Here is a 13,150-nt window from a genome sequence, read left to right as displayed (position 1 = left end):
AATGCTCAGAACAGATTGCTGTATCTAGAGGATTTAATATTAACAATACCAGCCCCCACATTTCCTGGGCTTTTCACCCAAAGGGATTAAACTTTGGTGTGAATAGACATGAGTACATTAAACTTCAATGTTGGACCTCTAGATGGAACATGACAGTAAAGTTCTTTGACTAGCCTCTTCAGGCTACAAACTGCTCAAAAATGAAGAAGGCAGCCTTATTTCTGGAATTAGAATTATAGTCCATTTTAGTCTTCTCCAAATGGGATTTGCATCAGGTAAGACAGAGATATTTAATGTGCTTAATGAATTACATGAAATGAGATTTGACTGTAATCGTAGAAACCATGCAAGATTGATGGCACTGCCAAGAATGGATCAAGAGATAATAACATTTCTGTAATTTCATTTGGTGGCAATTGAATTGTAAGTAATTTGATACTGTTAGACTGAGCACAAACAGACGCTTGAACAGAGGTGGATTGGGATAAAACCCTGGAGAAAGAGACAAATGACAATCCCCACGATGCAACCTCCATCTGTTGCTGCTTCTTCTTCTCTTCTGGACAAGAGAGAAGACAAGAGCCTACTGTTGAACAAAAGCTTGGCCTGTGGCAATGCATCACAGTTAAGACAAGGAAAACATGAATGTGAGTAACTGGTAAGCAGTGACAAATGAAAGCAAAAATAAATGAAGTGGAAACATCGTTTTTTTTCATGTCATTGATGAATACAAAGATCTGTTTGTCAGCACCTGATGGAGAACACGAGACCTGGGATGGTGATGCATTCAGATACCACAGTAAGACTCATTCAGCCTCTAATTTGCAGTGATGTGCTTAGATTTATCATCTGGCAGATGTTAAGGGTTGTTTTTTTTCCCACCCAGATACACAGGTGCAGGTGTCCAGGGATGCAGTTTACAACTGCGACAATGATGGGAAACAGCTGGTCCAGAAGTCATTCCCTACGACCTCCACGCATTTGAATTGCAACCTCTGAATAAACCTGTCAGATGTGCTTAGGTATGGGCTGCTGGGGCAATTTTCCAACGCAGGCCACCTCCTCTCCCTTTCTATCTTCTAAATATGCAGTGTTGATGCAGGAGCCTCAGGGGAACTTGCCTTGACAGGGCACCAGGAGACTCTCTTGGCAAATGCACAAAGGCTCCGACTCAAAAACCTTATCTATTCATCTCTGGCAGCTGTTGTATTAGGGCTACATTCCCTTAAGACTCTGCAGGTGAGCTACGAGAACAAATCACAATAAAGGCTAAGAGCTTGTAAACTACATACGGTTGTCTGTTCAGGGTTGCCTACATGTTCCACCAATATTGGCTTATTGTGCTCGTATTGTTCCTGAGATGCGGTAGGGCCTTTCCAAGGTGGAGTCCACTACAAGCAAAAGTTTTTGCATGGTCTCTCCTTCCTTCCTGTTTCAAGACCTCCCCTGCAGCTTGGAGGATAAAATGAGATCAACCTGTACAAATATGAGGGGTTTGGAAGAGACAGGAAGCAATGAGGACCCAAGTCACACACCAGCCCACTTCCTTAAGCATTGCTGGTTCCTGCCTCATGCAGACCGTACCCATGATATTAGATGGTATATAGTTAGATATGAATAACTATATATTATCTATATAAGATAATATGAAACCTTTCCTTGAGTATTATTAATATTGTTATGTTTATGGTTAAATCACTCAGCTATAATAAACCACACTGCACTTCATAATGAATGTATTCAATTTGAATATGCTCCAAAGACATATGTTTAACTATATATATATATATATATATATATATATATATATATATATATATAGTTAAACATATGTTTTGATGACATCTCTCAAGTTAGGTAAGTCAAGTCTCACAAGTTATGGTTTAGAATCTAGATCTGATCTTTGAATAAATTCAGTCAATATGTAAGTATTGGCACCAGATTGTTTTTGTATTGAACACTCACTTTCATTATTGACTAATCTGCCAATCATTCTTTCTATCTGTTTTCTATCTTTTTACTGTAGAAATGTCAAAATGCCCCTCACAAGTTCCCACAGGCAATTGTGACATTTTGAAATAGGACTTATTCCAGTGCCAAAGAGGCTCTGTTGGTTGATTTATCTGACAGGAAAATCTGATTCAAACTACAAAAAAAATGAAGTTTTTGGAATAAGCATTGGTCTGCACCCTCAGATTGCACTCCCTATTAAAATTGTGTGTTAAATTTAAATGATAGACTGAATGACTATTGCCGTATATTTGTGAGAGTCTTAATACACTTACGTATTCTCCATACGTGTCCTGAACTATTGGAGGAGCTGGTCGGTATCCAGCCGTTGGGGGGGCTCCTCTTGCTCTCTGCACTCCCCTCCCTCTGGAGGATGGTGTGCGGCTGGGAGGGGCTCCTCTGGGTGCTGCTCCTCTAGGTACTGCTGCATGCAGGGGGGGGACTCCTCCTCGACTCCTGCCACCATACACAGTAAAAGAATATATTGTGTAGAACATAGTGCAAGAAATGAACAGTTGGAGGGAGATGTGCACACATGCATGGATCAGGGAGCTCCCACATTTTCCACAAAGCAACTTTTACTCATGATTTGCATTCAAGGTTACTATCAAAAGACCACTGACATCAATACGTGACGTCAACTGCATTCTATGCTGCTATGATAATTTGCTGTAATTGATTATATTTGGAGTCAACCTGCCTCATCTATACCCACCACAGCAAGTGATAGCTTGTTTCGACCAGGTTAACTTACCTGGAGTAAGAAATAAACTACTTGATTTGAGTTGAGTATTTTTTTTAGGATCATGTGATCATCCAGTGTTCAGAGGACAGAGAGCCTGCTGGGCCAATCAATGAATCAAGTGATCTATCGTCATTCTGATCCAGCCTTCCACTGACTCAGAGAGAGAAGGCCCACTAGGAAAGCTGGACCCTGATCAAGTAAAACTGTACCAGTTATTTTGCTAGGTTATATGTGTATGTGAAGAGAGAGAGAACAAATGTGGTGAGCATGTCAAGAAAACACAAGTCATGTCAGTTACTTGAAACATTGCATGTCTTTTGGCTGACATATGTTTTCCTCTGAGATTGTTGAAGTAGAAATGTTCAGGTTTGAAAAAAAAGACAACTGACACTTGGACCTTGATGTTCTATTATCACATGTTGTTACTGCTTTGTGTTCTAAGTTTAGAAATAAATACCTTTAAATGAGCATATCATGTAGCTCTGTACCCATAATAGTTACAGTCAGATACTGATCTGTACAGTCATCCAGATGAATTAACACGGAATCTGCTTTCTAAAATGCACTGTCATCAAATGGAAGCAAAGTCACATGGCTTTGATAGAAATCAAAGACAGGCTGACCTTGTGGTTTAGTGGTAAAATGTCAGTGGAGCTTTTTTACACCAGCTGAGCTTTCTTCAAAATGCAGTTATGATCTGAAGCAGCAGCAGAAAAACACAAAGGTTGCTCTCCGGGCCATTTTCTCTTCATCCTTTCCACTTCATCTGTACGGAATATTGGTGAAACATCTCAGATTTGGGGCATGAGGAGAAAAAAAATCTCTTAAATGTCTCACTAACAGGGACGGTAGTGGATATTTACTTGATGAAAAGGAAACGGCCAGAAGCAGATAAAGTAGAAGTGACAGTCAATTTGTATTTAAACGCAAGACTCCTTTTCTGGCATCAAGAAGAAGTGTGCCTCTATGTACAGGGTCTACTCAGGTTTTAGCAAGAAATACATGAGCAGAGTAGTGGTATTAATGAAAGTTAAGCACATTTTGGTGTGAGTATGTAGGGATGACTCAAGATTCAAGAGTTTCTAGGGCTTATCACACAAATAAGTCACAGAAGAGGCTCATTACAGTGTCATGTGAAAACTCAGCCAATAATATTCTGACCCACATCAATAAAAAAAAAAAAAATCCATTTTAGTGACCTTGATTATATCAAAATGTGAAGACTGATTTTATTTTATAAACACAAAGAACACAAGTCACAACTATTTGGGGGGTTTTCCTCTATAGAGCAAAGGATTGGCACAGAAAATGTTAAAAACTCCTTATGGCTATTAATATTTTTGTTTAAACCCTATTGAGGTCTCACAGAAGTTAAATTTGGCTTTACTTAGCTATTGTTTATTGACTCAAGTCAATATTTGAGGCCATTTATTATAAAGTGTAGTTTCATACTGAATTAAGCCTGCTCAGTTAATGGGCAGGCTGGTCTATTTCACTCAGATAAACAACCAGAACATGGATATGGCAGCATACTAGGGCACAGAAACCCTCCATATTGCCTCCATATTCAGATACTCCATATTTATTGTTAGAGATAGGGATGTTAAGATTGACTAATGTATTGATAGGCCTCAGTTACTGCAGACGTGGCAGCATTATTTGAAACAGCCTGAATCAGTAAATATCTGGGTGTTAATCGCAGATTCATTGTTTGTTGGTGTTCTGATATATTTCCATATGATGAACATATATTTAATTTCTGCCATCAATGAATGCCGTTGTCTCTTTGTCCTGTCTTCTTTCATCCTGTATTGTTCTCTATCTGTGCCACCCACAGCCACTCTCTTGCTCACACAAAACAGCCACTCCCCCTGCTCTCTCCCTCTGCTGTCCTTGCTCTTCATTTCCTCAAAAGTTGCTGGAAAGTGAAAAGACATCACGCCAATCAACGCTGACAAAGGTAGTGTGGATTCTGCTCAAGATTTATATGAAAGCTGAAGGATAATGTTGCAAAAATGCCACTCAAACAGCAGACCACACTGATCACAACATCAAACCAACAGCAAACGGTTTTGAAGTTCCAGATTCTTGTTTACAAAATCTCAAGTCACAACAAATGAGATTCCTAATTAACATCACTGGGAATGCACTGGAGATTTATTTGCAGTCTAGAGCTGGGCAATAAATCAACTCATATCAGTTCATTAAAATGTAGAGTATAGGGCAATTTTTAAAAGAGAACATTGATTTCACTTTGGTAACTGGTAAGTCTAACAGACTTCACAGGTACGCGCCTCTGTACAAGTCTGAAATGGCGTGGATTGGTGTTTTGCTGTCACTCATCTCCCTGACAGGTGATGGAGGACAAACAGTAAGCATGTACAATTTGGAAATACTTTACATTTGAGGTAAAGGAAAGGTGAAGGGTGAAAGCAAGCTATACGTAGGCTACCTCCAACAAGCAAGTGCTGGGCACGACACACTAGCTTCAATGAGCTTGATTCCATCTGTCATTTTACGAAACCATTATCCAAGTTGAAACTACTCCCCTTCAGAACCTTCAGATCTGAGGAACGACAGACAGAAAAGTATGAGTTGAAAGGAAAATAGTTGGACTGTGGTCCGAAATCTGAAAGCACACAGTACTCTTTTCTTGAACTGCTGTAAACTGTCAACAAATTCTCATGTGTGTAACAGTACATTTTCTGCAATGACTCTACCTGAAACGATACAATGGTATAGGTTTGATCCCCGCCGGCCAATGATTCTCAGTACAATGTAAAGCCACCAACAAAAAGGTGCAATTTAATGCAACGTCATTGTTGGTCATGCACCATGACAAAACAGGTGTTTCGTTATACATTGGTGGTGGATTCTAAACAGTATAAACAGTTGGTGCATTTGCGCTTTTTCAGTGACATGCAGCAGAGCCCTGTCTTGTACCTCTTTATCTTATCTCTTTACCTCTAATATTTGATTGTTCATAGAGCTGAAATAACATTTCTGAAGGGATGCATCATACACATAAAAAAAAACACAAAGAAGCAAAAGAAAAAAAAACAGAGAGCATTGAAGGCCATGTGAACAGGGACCTCCTCCAGGTGTTCCAGGTCATTCACATTACTGTTTTAGGCTTCCAATTCTATCCACAGGCCTCCCCCGCTAATTACCCTAACCATCAGCACATGGGGATCAGTTGACAGCTCAGTCCCTCACTTCATCTGAATATCCAAGAAATACTGTATCAGTTCTGAGGATGTAAAACACAAAATCAATCCTTGACCTGAAGTGCAACTCCAAAAAGAATAAAATTCAACCCCTGTCCCTCCCTGGAGTTTGGTTCCAGAGTTGCGGCTATGTGTGGGGGGTCAGCCCCATCAGATCTAACTGGTAGCACTCAACCCTTGCTAGCTGCTCCAGGTCCTTCCCCCCAGAGAGGTGACTTTCAACATCCCCACAACTAGCTTCTGCAGCTCTGGTCCAGTCTGTCATCCACCAGGGTTGTGTGGTTCTCCCCATGGGTCTTCAGCGATAAGAAGAGTCCACATTGCTGTGACCAGACCAGGGGCTTGCTGATGGGCCCACCTTCCCTGCCTAGCTCCAGAAAGGGAACCTGGGTTTCCTCCTGGCAGGGTCTCACATCTGCTTGTCTGCTCTCATTGGATCAGTTCACAGCCCAGTGTGAATTGGCTAAATCTGAGGCCATGGTTCTCAGCAGGTAAATTCTTCACTTGAGGTAGGAAATACAAGCTGCGGAAATGGGTTCCCTCAGAAGAGGGCTGGGGTCTCCCTGAGGGATAGGTAAGAAGTTTGGTCATCTCCAAGGGACTCGAAATAGAGTGGCTACTCCTTTAAGACAAAAGGATTCTGTTGAAATTGTTCAGCCTTCTGGTCAGGATGCCACCTGGATATCTCCCCAAGGGAGGTGTTCCAGGCACATCCAGCTGGGCAGAGCAACTGGTTTTGGATAAGTGATTGAAGATAGATGGATTGATGGATGGATGGATGGATGGATGGATGGATGGATGGATGGATGGATGGATAAAAGTGATTTTTCATGTGATCTATCAAAGAAATACTATTACAAGGCATGTCTATATCACATTTTAAAACATTTGACTAATCAGACCAAATGCTTTGGCATTTTCTCTTCAACTAAATATAGTTGTTGGTCATTAATGGGTAAATCCATGTCAGCCTTCACGTCCAGTAATCTTGAGTGACTATGGAATTAACACGGGGTGGGCGGGATGAACTTGCCCTGCAATAATGGCTGGATGCTCCCAAACTGCCCTTCGGATTTAAGTCAGACATCTGAGTGGATGGAAGAAAGGAGGTGTGGCTGAGATGGACTAATCATGCAAGAATGAATGAAAGAGTCGTCCTTATTAAACTTTCACTGAGCTTTATTGCCTGTTCAAAAAGCTGGCCTCTCCAGCATTAAATCTTTTTCGCATCTCTTGTCCTTTTGGGCTGCTTTGATGTAAAAAGGGTCTGTCAAGTTTAGGAGGCTACACACGTGATAAAGGCACAGTATAGCAGACTATGATTAAACATTAACACAGCAGTTATTCCCTCATGCCATTTGAAACAAGGAAATGCAAAGTTAAATCAGCAGCATAACTTTAGAAATATATTGAGGAGCTTTAGTCTCTAGGTCTATGCCAGTCACCTATGGATTCTCGCTCCCCTTTGCATTTGCTGCTGAGGTCTGCACACAGTCAGCACAGTTATCCATATCAGGGCTCATTTCTCTGCCTTCAGAAGAAGCTATTTGCTGGAATTCATTCATCTCAAATATGAGGGGAAAAAAACTTCCACAAAGCAAAAAAAAAATCATTCAAACTAATCAGAATTGCAGCTTTTTGTTTGCTCTTATTCCACTGTGTCCTGCTGGAATAATTTCATATCACTATGCAATGGTATATTCTCCAAGAACACAAACAGAAGCTAAGATGAAATGACAGAGTAAGTTTCCTTACCGGCCACCTTTTTTGTTAAGGTTCAAAAGTGCAGGATTCAAGCAACCAGTGAGATTTTTGTTTCCTGTGGCAACATTTGCATGAACATAAGAGAGTTTTCTTTTTCCAGGAATACATCTGCATAGAACATCCAGTTCCTGGTATTTTTACGATATAACAATTCCCGTTATGCCTATGTGTCTCCTTTATTATGATATAAAATGGTGTAAAGATAGTAATATCTGTTAAATGAGTGACAAAACTTTTATTTCTCATGTAGAGTGTAGTTAAACTTAAGGTACCAGGACGAAACCATTATTATTTGTCAAGATCAAAGGTTTTCCATCTTATTGTAAATTTACCATTGAACTGCATCTATGAGCTGTTCTTGCTCAGTAAATGAGGAATTAAAACATGTAAAAAAGTACAGTAAGAGGCATTTTTGAATGAGGTTTAGTTATATGCCAGAAATAAGGTCTGTAGTGCACAACAGCTTAAGCTGTTTTAATGTTTTGTTCTAAAACACATCAGTAAGTGCTGCACTCTGGAATTTCAAAGGTTTTCATGTTTTGTCCCAAAGCATCAATTGCAAAGACCTTGGAGGTTTTCCCTGATGTTAAAAATAATCATGAAAAATTGCAGAGCTAATGCAGTGATGTAGAAATAGTCCATTTAGGGCGTGTTTCCACTGGCTCACTTCAGCTCGGGTTGGGTGGGGTCGGGTTACGTCTCGGTACGGGTGCATTTCCACTAGCACTAGGTACAAGTCCAGCATGGGTGGAGTTCCGCGGCATAATTTGTGTGCGACTCAACAACAACAATGGACGACAAAGAGGCAGCGTTACGCCTGTCTCTCGCTCAGTGGTAGACGACATAAGCAGGTAAGTTACCCAATCAGCGTCCCACTCTGTTTACGTCACACTTTAGTCCCCGCTCGGCTCGCTTGGAACTTTAGCTGAGCAGGGACCAAAATGGTAGCGGTTACTGTGTTGGGGCCACTTAAAACGTGGCCAAACCGACCCGACCCCATCCAACCAGAGCTGAAGTGGAAACATGCCCTTAGTGTTCGCTTGTACCTCAAACAATCAAGTTTTATGTTTTTTGGGTTTACTCCAAAATTCAGTGTAAGAATATCATTGGCTTCTGGTCGAAGGAACTGATGAAAATGCTAAATAATATGTAAGCCTACCAAACTATAAGTCATCCCAACATCAGTCTATTGACAACAGCAGTGCATATCCACCCATTGTCCCTTTTCCTTAGCAATTCTGCCCAAGATTGCTGAGCTGAATTCCTGGTGAGGAGGGTATTATTGACACACACAACTGAAGAGGAGGTCTTTGGTGTGACAAGCATGACGTGTAATGTAGAAATGACAAGCAAAAAGGTCAAATATGACTGAATGTACACAACTTACCAGATGTGCACAGTGCTGCAGTTCTAAATGACACCATTAAGTCTGAGAGTGCAAGAGGATCCTGTACGCATCTATTTACAGAAGAAAGCCTTCTCAGTTGCTCCCCAACTGTAAATAATACCCATTCCCCAGCAGGACCAAAGTGCACACATGTACAATAATTAGCACACACATGCACGGACACACACATTCTTAGAAGTAGGCTACCTGGGAGGCCCTGGAACAGGTGTCCCTCTTCCACGGGCAGCTGACTTGCCCCTCACTGATGGCACCTTGGCATCCTCCGAGCCACCATTCAGGTATGTGAGCTCCTGCAGCTGAGCCTGTCTGATCTCATCATTGTAATCCTGCACACACACATAGGAAACATTACACACAGCAACACACTTGCTTTCAATTACACTGTATCAAATTACGCACTTTATCTCCAGGGCTAAAGCCCCGGGAATATCTAATTAATGCACTTTAAAGTAGTGCTGTGACCACCATTCCTGCGGCAATCAAACATTTCAGATCTGTTGATAAATCCACACTACATCATCGGCCTTTATCTTTTCCCACTGTTGTTTTTTTTTGCCATTGAATTAAAATACATAATTAACGTGGAAATGAGTCTTTAATCTTTAAAGATTGATATGAATATTGTTCTTTGTCTGCTCCACCAATATGTTTTGTGGTGACAGCGGAACAAGGTAGCAGAGAGGGGGTGGAGTGTGTGCTGGTAATTAATGATGAGATGTAAATCATTATAGCTCAGAGCATTGAAGAGATCATTTATAATTAATGGAGGAAGAGTAAATGTGCATGCTGCTACCAAGGAGGCCCATGCAGAGAGACCCCCCTCTCGGGCTCCTTTATTCCTGTTAGACCTCCTGCCCACTATCACACACTCAACTCAGACAGAATTGGAGTGCAAGTTAAGAGTGTGAGGTGAAGAGTGAGCTGGTTGTTCAACTGTGGACAGGCTGAAAATGAGCCAACGAGCAGCTGGATAGACTTTCTGGAGAAAGTGCTGAGAACCTGTGTGTGTGTGTGTGTGTGTGTGTGTGTGTGTGTGTGTGTGTGTGTGTGTGTGTGTGTGTGTGTGTGTGTGTGTACCGGTATGAGAAACTTCTTGATCTCCTCCAGAGCATGGCCCATCCTGGCGTACGCCTCAGCTGGCGGGGCAAATACTTCAATTAGGACGTGCAGGTCTTCATTCAGGTGGTGATATTTGGCCTCACCACTCTGACGTAGCTCTTCTTCCTGACAATACAAACACCTTGTTTTCATATGTCTTTATCAAGGAATGAACACCCATTAGCTGTCACAGTAAGAGCATTTATCTTGTTTCCATGTGTATTTCCGAAAAGATTTTCAGCAGTGAGTTTCCCATAACTATTGCTGGTTTGATGCCTAAAGAGTAATAACTAGATCTTACAAAGGTACGTTTCACCAAAATACAACCCTTGAAGTCCTGCAGCTGTCAAACATGAAATGATGGTTGCTTCTGTACTATCACAGCTGCTTTCACACACACTTCATCGCAATAATCACTCATCGTCCATGACACCTCACAGTGCAACTTCCTTTCATCAAACTAAAAAAAGCCATTGTTAAAGGATTCTTGTGATCTCTGATTTTCACTATATCATATGGTACTACTTGCAAAACATGTATTTTTAATTACCTCCAATGCAAATAAAAAGTGGTGGTTCATATCTAGCATTATTTTATATTCTAATCTGAAGAATCATTGTGGTGTCAAGAGCAGCTCAAAAAAATACAAATGGACTTGCTGCAGAACTGTTCCCCAGATAATTATCTGTCACTCAGCTTAGGGACAGTGTATTTTTAACCACGTCAGTGGAATGACACCGGTTATGCAAAAAGTTCAAGACAGATTTTTTTTCAAGAAATGACACATTGCATAATTATCCATGTCAGTGCAAGAACTTAACATTTTCATAACAGAAAATTAAGCTAACACTTTTGGACTCAAAAGTGATTCCAATAAATTGAAGAGCAAAAACAGTGATGAGCATGTTAAAGTCGAAGGTTACTTCTTTCATATTATGTTGTAATTGTAATAGCCCTCTGCAACACACTTCAAATGTATCTGCAAATCTTCCACATCTATAAAACTCTCAACTTCCTAAACTACGATGTCATGCAGTAGCCAATGAAAACGGTGATAACGTGGCAGGTGGTGATGTCAAACTACTGTCATTGCACCTTGTAAACATTGTTTATTGCCAAAATTGAGTCATTGATAAAGAAGGGCTCTCAGATGCTTCAGAAGGAGAGACTGTGTCTGTTCAAACAAATTTTCTTGGCTGACAGCTCTGTGCTTGTCTGAAAGTGCTCAACTGTCCAAGAGTTTTCTCTTTGTTTTCTGGTTGCTACGATATGGTATCTCAGCGGAAGTATACATGGCAGCACAAGTTTAAGTACTCCTCTGGTCTTTTCTCTGCATTAAGTAGTGGCACAGGAATGCGTCTGACAGCCCAGAAATCAGCATTGTTGACAGTCCAGTTCCCTCATCTCAAGGCCAATGGGTTGTTTGGTTAAATACCTGAAATAAGGTCAGTGGTTAACACTAGCTTAAGGAATTTAACGTTTTTCAAAGCATTTACGTCACTGTAAAACAAAAATTTGCAAAACAAGTAATTAAAGGACTACTATTGGGTGTTCCAGACAATACATGAAACACTGAAAACGAATGAAGCATGAATCTAGTTTCATTGACATTGGAGTCATGCATACACAGCGGAGTTCATTTCTAGCATACAGTTAGTTTTGCACTTATATTTTTTTTCCCATGCAGGAAGTGACGAGTACATGTAGCGTGTACCTGACAATGGCACATTCCCCTTGATAACATCTACTAAGAACAACTGAAACCAGAAATAGATGTTTTCAGAGGAATAATCTTTTTACCTCGATGTCAATTTTGATAAGTTGCTTGGAAATTATACGCCATGTAGGTTTCATCACATAAAGCCAAAAATACAATCAATCCTTTAGCATTTAGACCATACAACAAAAGTAGTTTTACCACTCTTTTTTGTCATAGTTGGCAGACAGCACTGATCCATCCATCAGCATGCAATCACATCATAGTGCCTCTGGAATATATCGATCAGCCTGTCAGATCAGACTGGTCCTGGTTGACAGCACCAGTTAGGTCAACTAATTAGTTTCACTTAACATTGTTGTCTACAGCACACCGTCAACACCCAGTCACTCCCTGTGCTGAATAGAACATGTTTTACAGCGTCTTTGCTGCAGTTCCAGCATAATGTTCGATATCTGTCGCCAGCACAGAATGTATTGACGTGTGGAGAGTAACGTTCTGTTGCTTTAAACACATGTAAGTAGGAGTGCAGACATAAAAGTGCTTGTTCTTGTTGTTTACTTTTACTGAATCCCCTGAAATTAGAACAGATGTTACCGGCTCCTCTCCTCCTCTGTGTGCAGAGACTGCCATAGAAAAGTATACCATGTAACAGCAAGGGGCTGCACAGGCCATTCAGGCCCGACAGAAGCAGGCCACTATCATATTATTGATGGCGAGAAATAGGACAGCAAAACCCCCAAATGTCTCCCACCACATAACACAAAGAAAACAACAGGTTTGGTGTCCCAGTTTCTTCTTTTCAACAGAAAAAGGGGGAAAAAAAGTCTTCTCAGGGGCCTTCCAATGGCGGCAACTTCCTTTTTCCCTGCTCCCTCTCCAGCACCATGTAAGCCAACCTCTCTGATGTCATCTAATTATAAATAACCTTCTTTTAAGAGCGCCTGTGGTATGTTAATGATATGTTAATTTCCCCCATAAATCTGGGCTTTTATGGGCAGGGTTCTCCTTTGCGCATAGCACCAGTGCTGGTGGAGCTGCTGGTGTCGAGTAGTGTTAGATAGAGACAACTGCCTTCACAGCGCTCTCTCTCTCTCGCTCTCTCGTTCTCTTCTTCCTTTTATCCGTTCCTTCATATATATGCATGGAAAAAATATAGAAAACAATCATGTTGAGCTTAA

The 13,150-nt window shown here is 40.9% G+C and overlaps 1 protein-coding gene across 2 annotated transcripts in view; it reads right to left on the bottom strand.

Annotated features, from left to right (window-relative positions):
- khdrbs3 (KH domain containing, RNA binding, signal transduction associated 3) overlaps nucleotides 1-13,150 on the bottom strand; it is a 119,636-nt gene that overhangs the window by 37,175 nt on the left and 69,311 nt on the right. For both annotated transcript variants that reach the window (XR_015111152.1, XM_086192841.1), the window contains exons 4-6: nucleotides 10,232-10,378; nucleotides 9,341-9,480; nucleotides 2,286-2,466 (exon numbers count right to left, since the gene is read on the bottom strand). Coding sequence is in view for 1 of the 2 variants with exons in the window: in XM_086192841.1 (XP_086048967.1) it covers nucleotides 2,286-2,466; nucleotides 9,341-9,480; nucleotides 10,232-10,378 (468 nt within the window). In the remaining variant the exon portion in view is untranslated. The remainder of the gene's footprint in view (nucleotides 1-2,285; nucleotides 2,467-9,340; nucleotides 9,481-10,231; nucleotides 10,379-13,150) is intronic.

This window comes from Aulostomus chinensis, chromosome 22 (genome assembly GCF_037954235.1).
Source record: "Aulostomus chinensis isolate RoL2024-O1b breed Wild chromosome 22, RoL_Achi_v1.0, whole genome shotgun sequence".
NCBI classification, from domain to species: domain Eukaryota; kingdom Metazoa; phylum Chordata; class Actinopteri; order Syngnathiformes; family Aulostomidae; genus Aulostomus; species Aulostomus chinensis.
The sequence above is the reverse complement of the archived record's forward strand: the minus strand, read 5'-3'. Positions and strand labels throughout refer to the sequence as shown.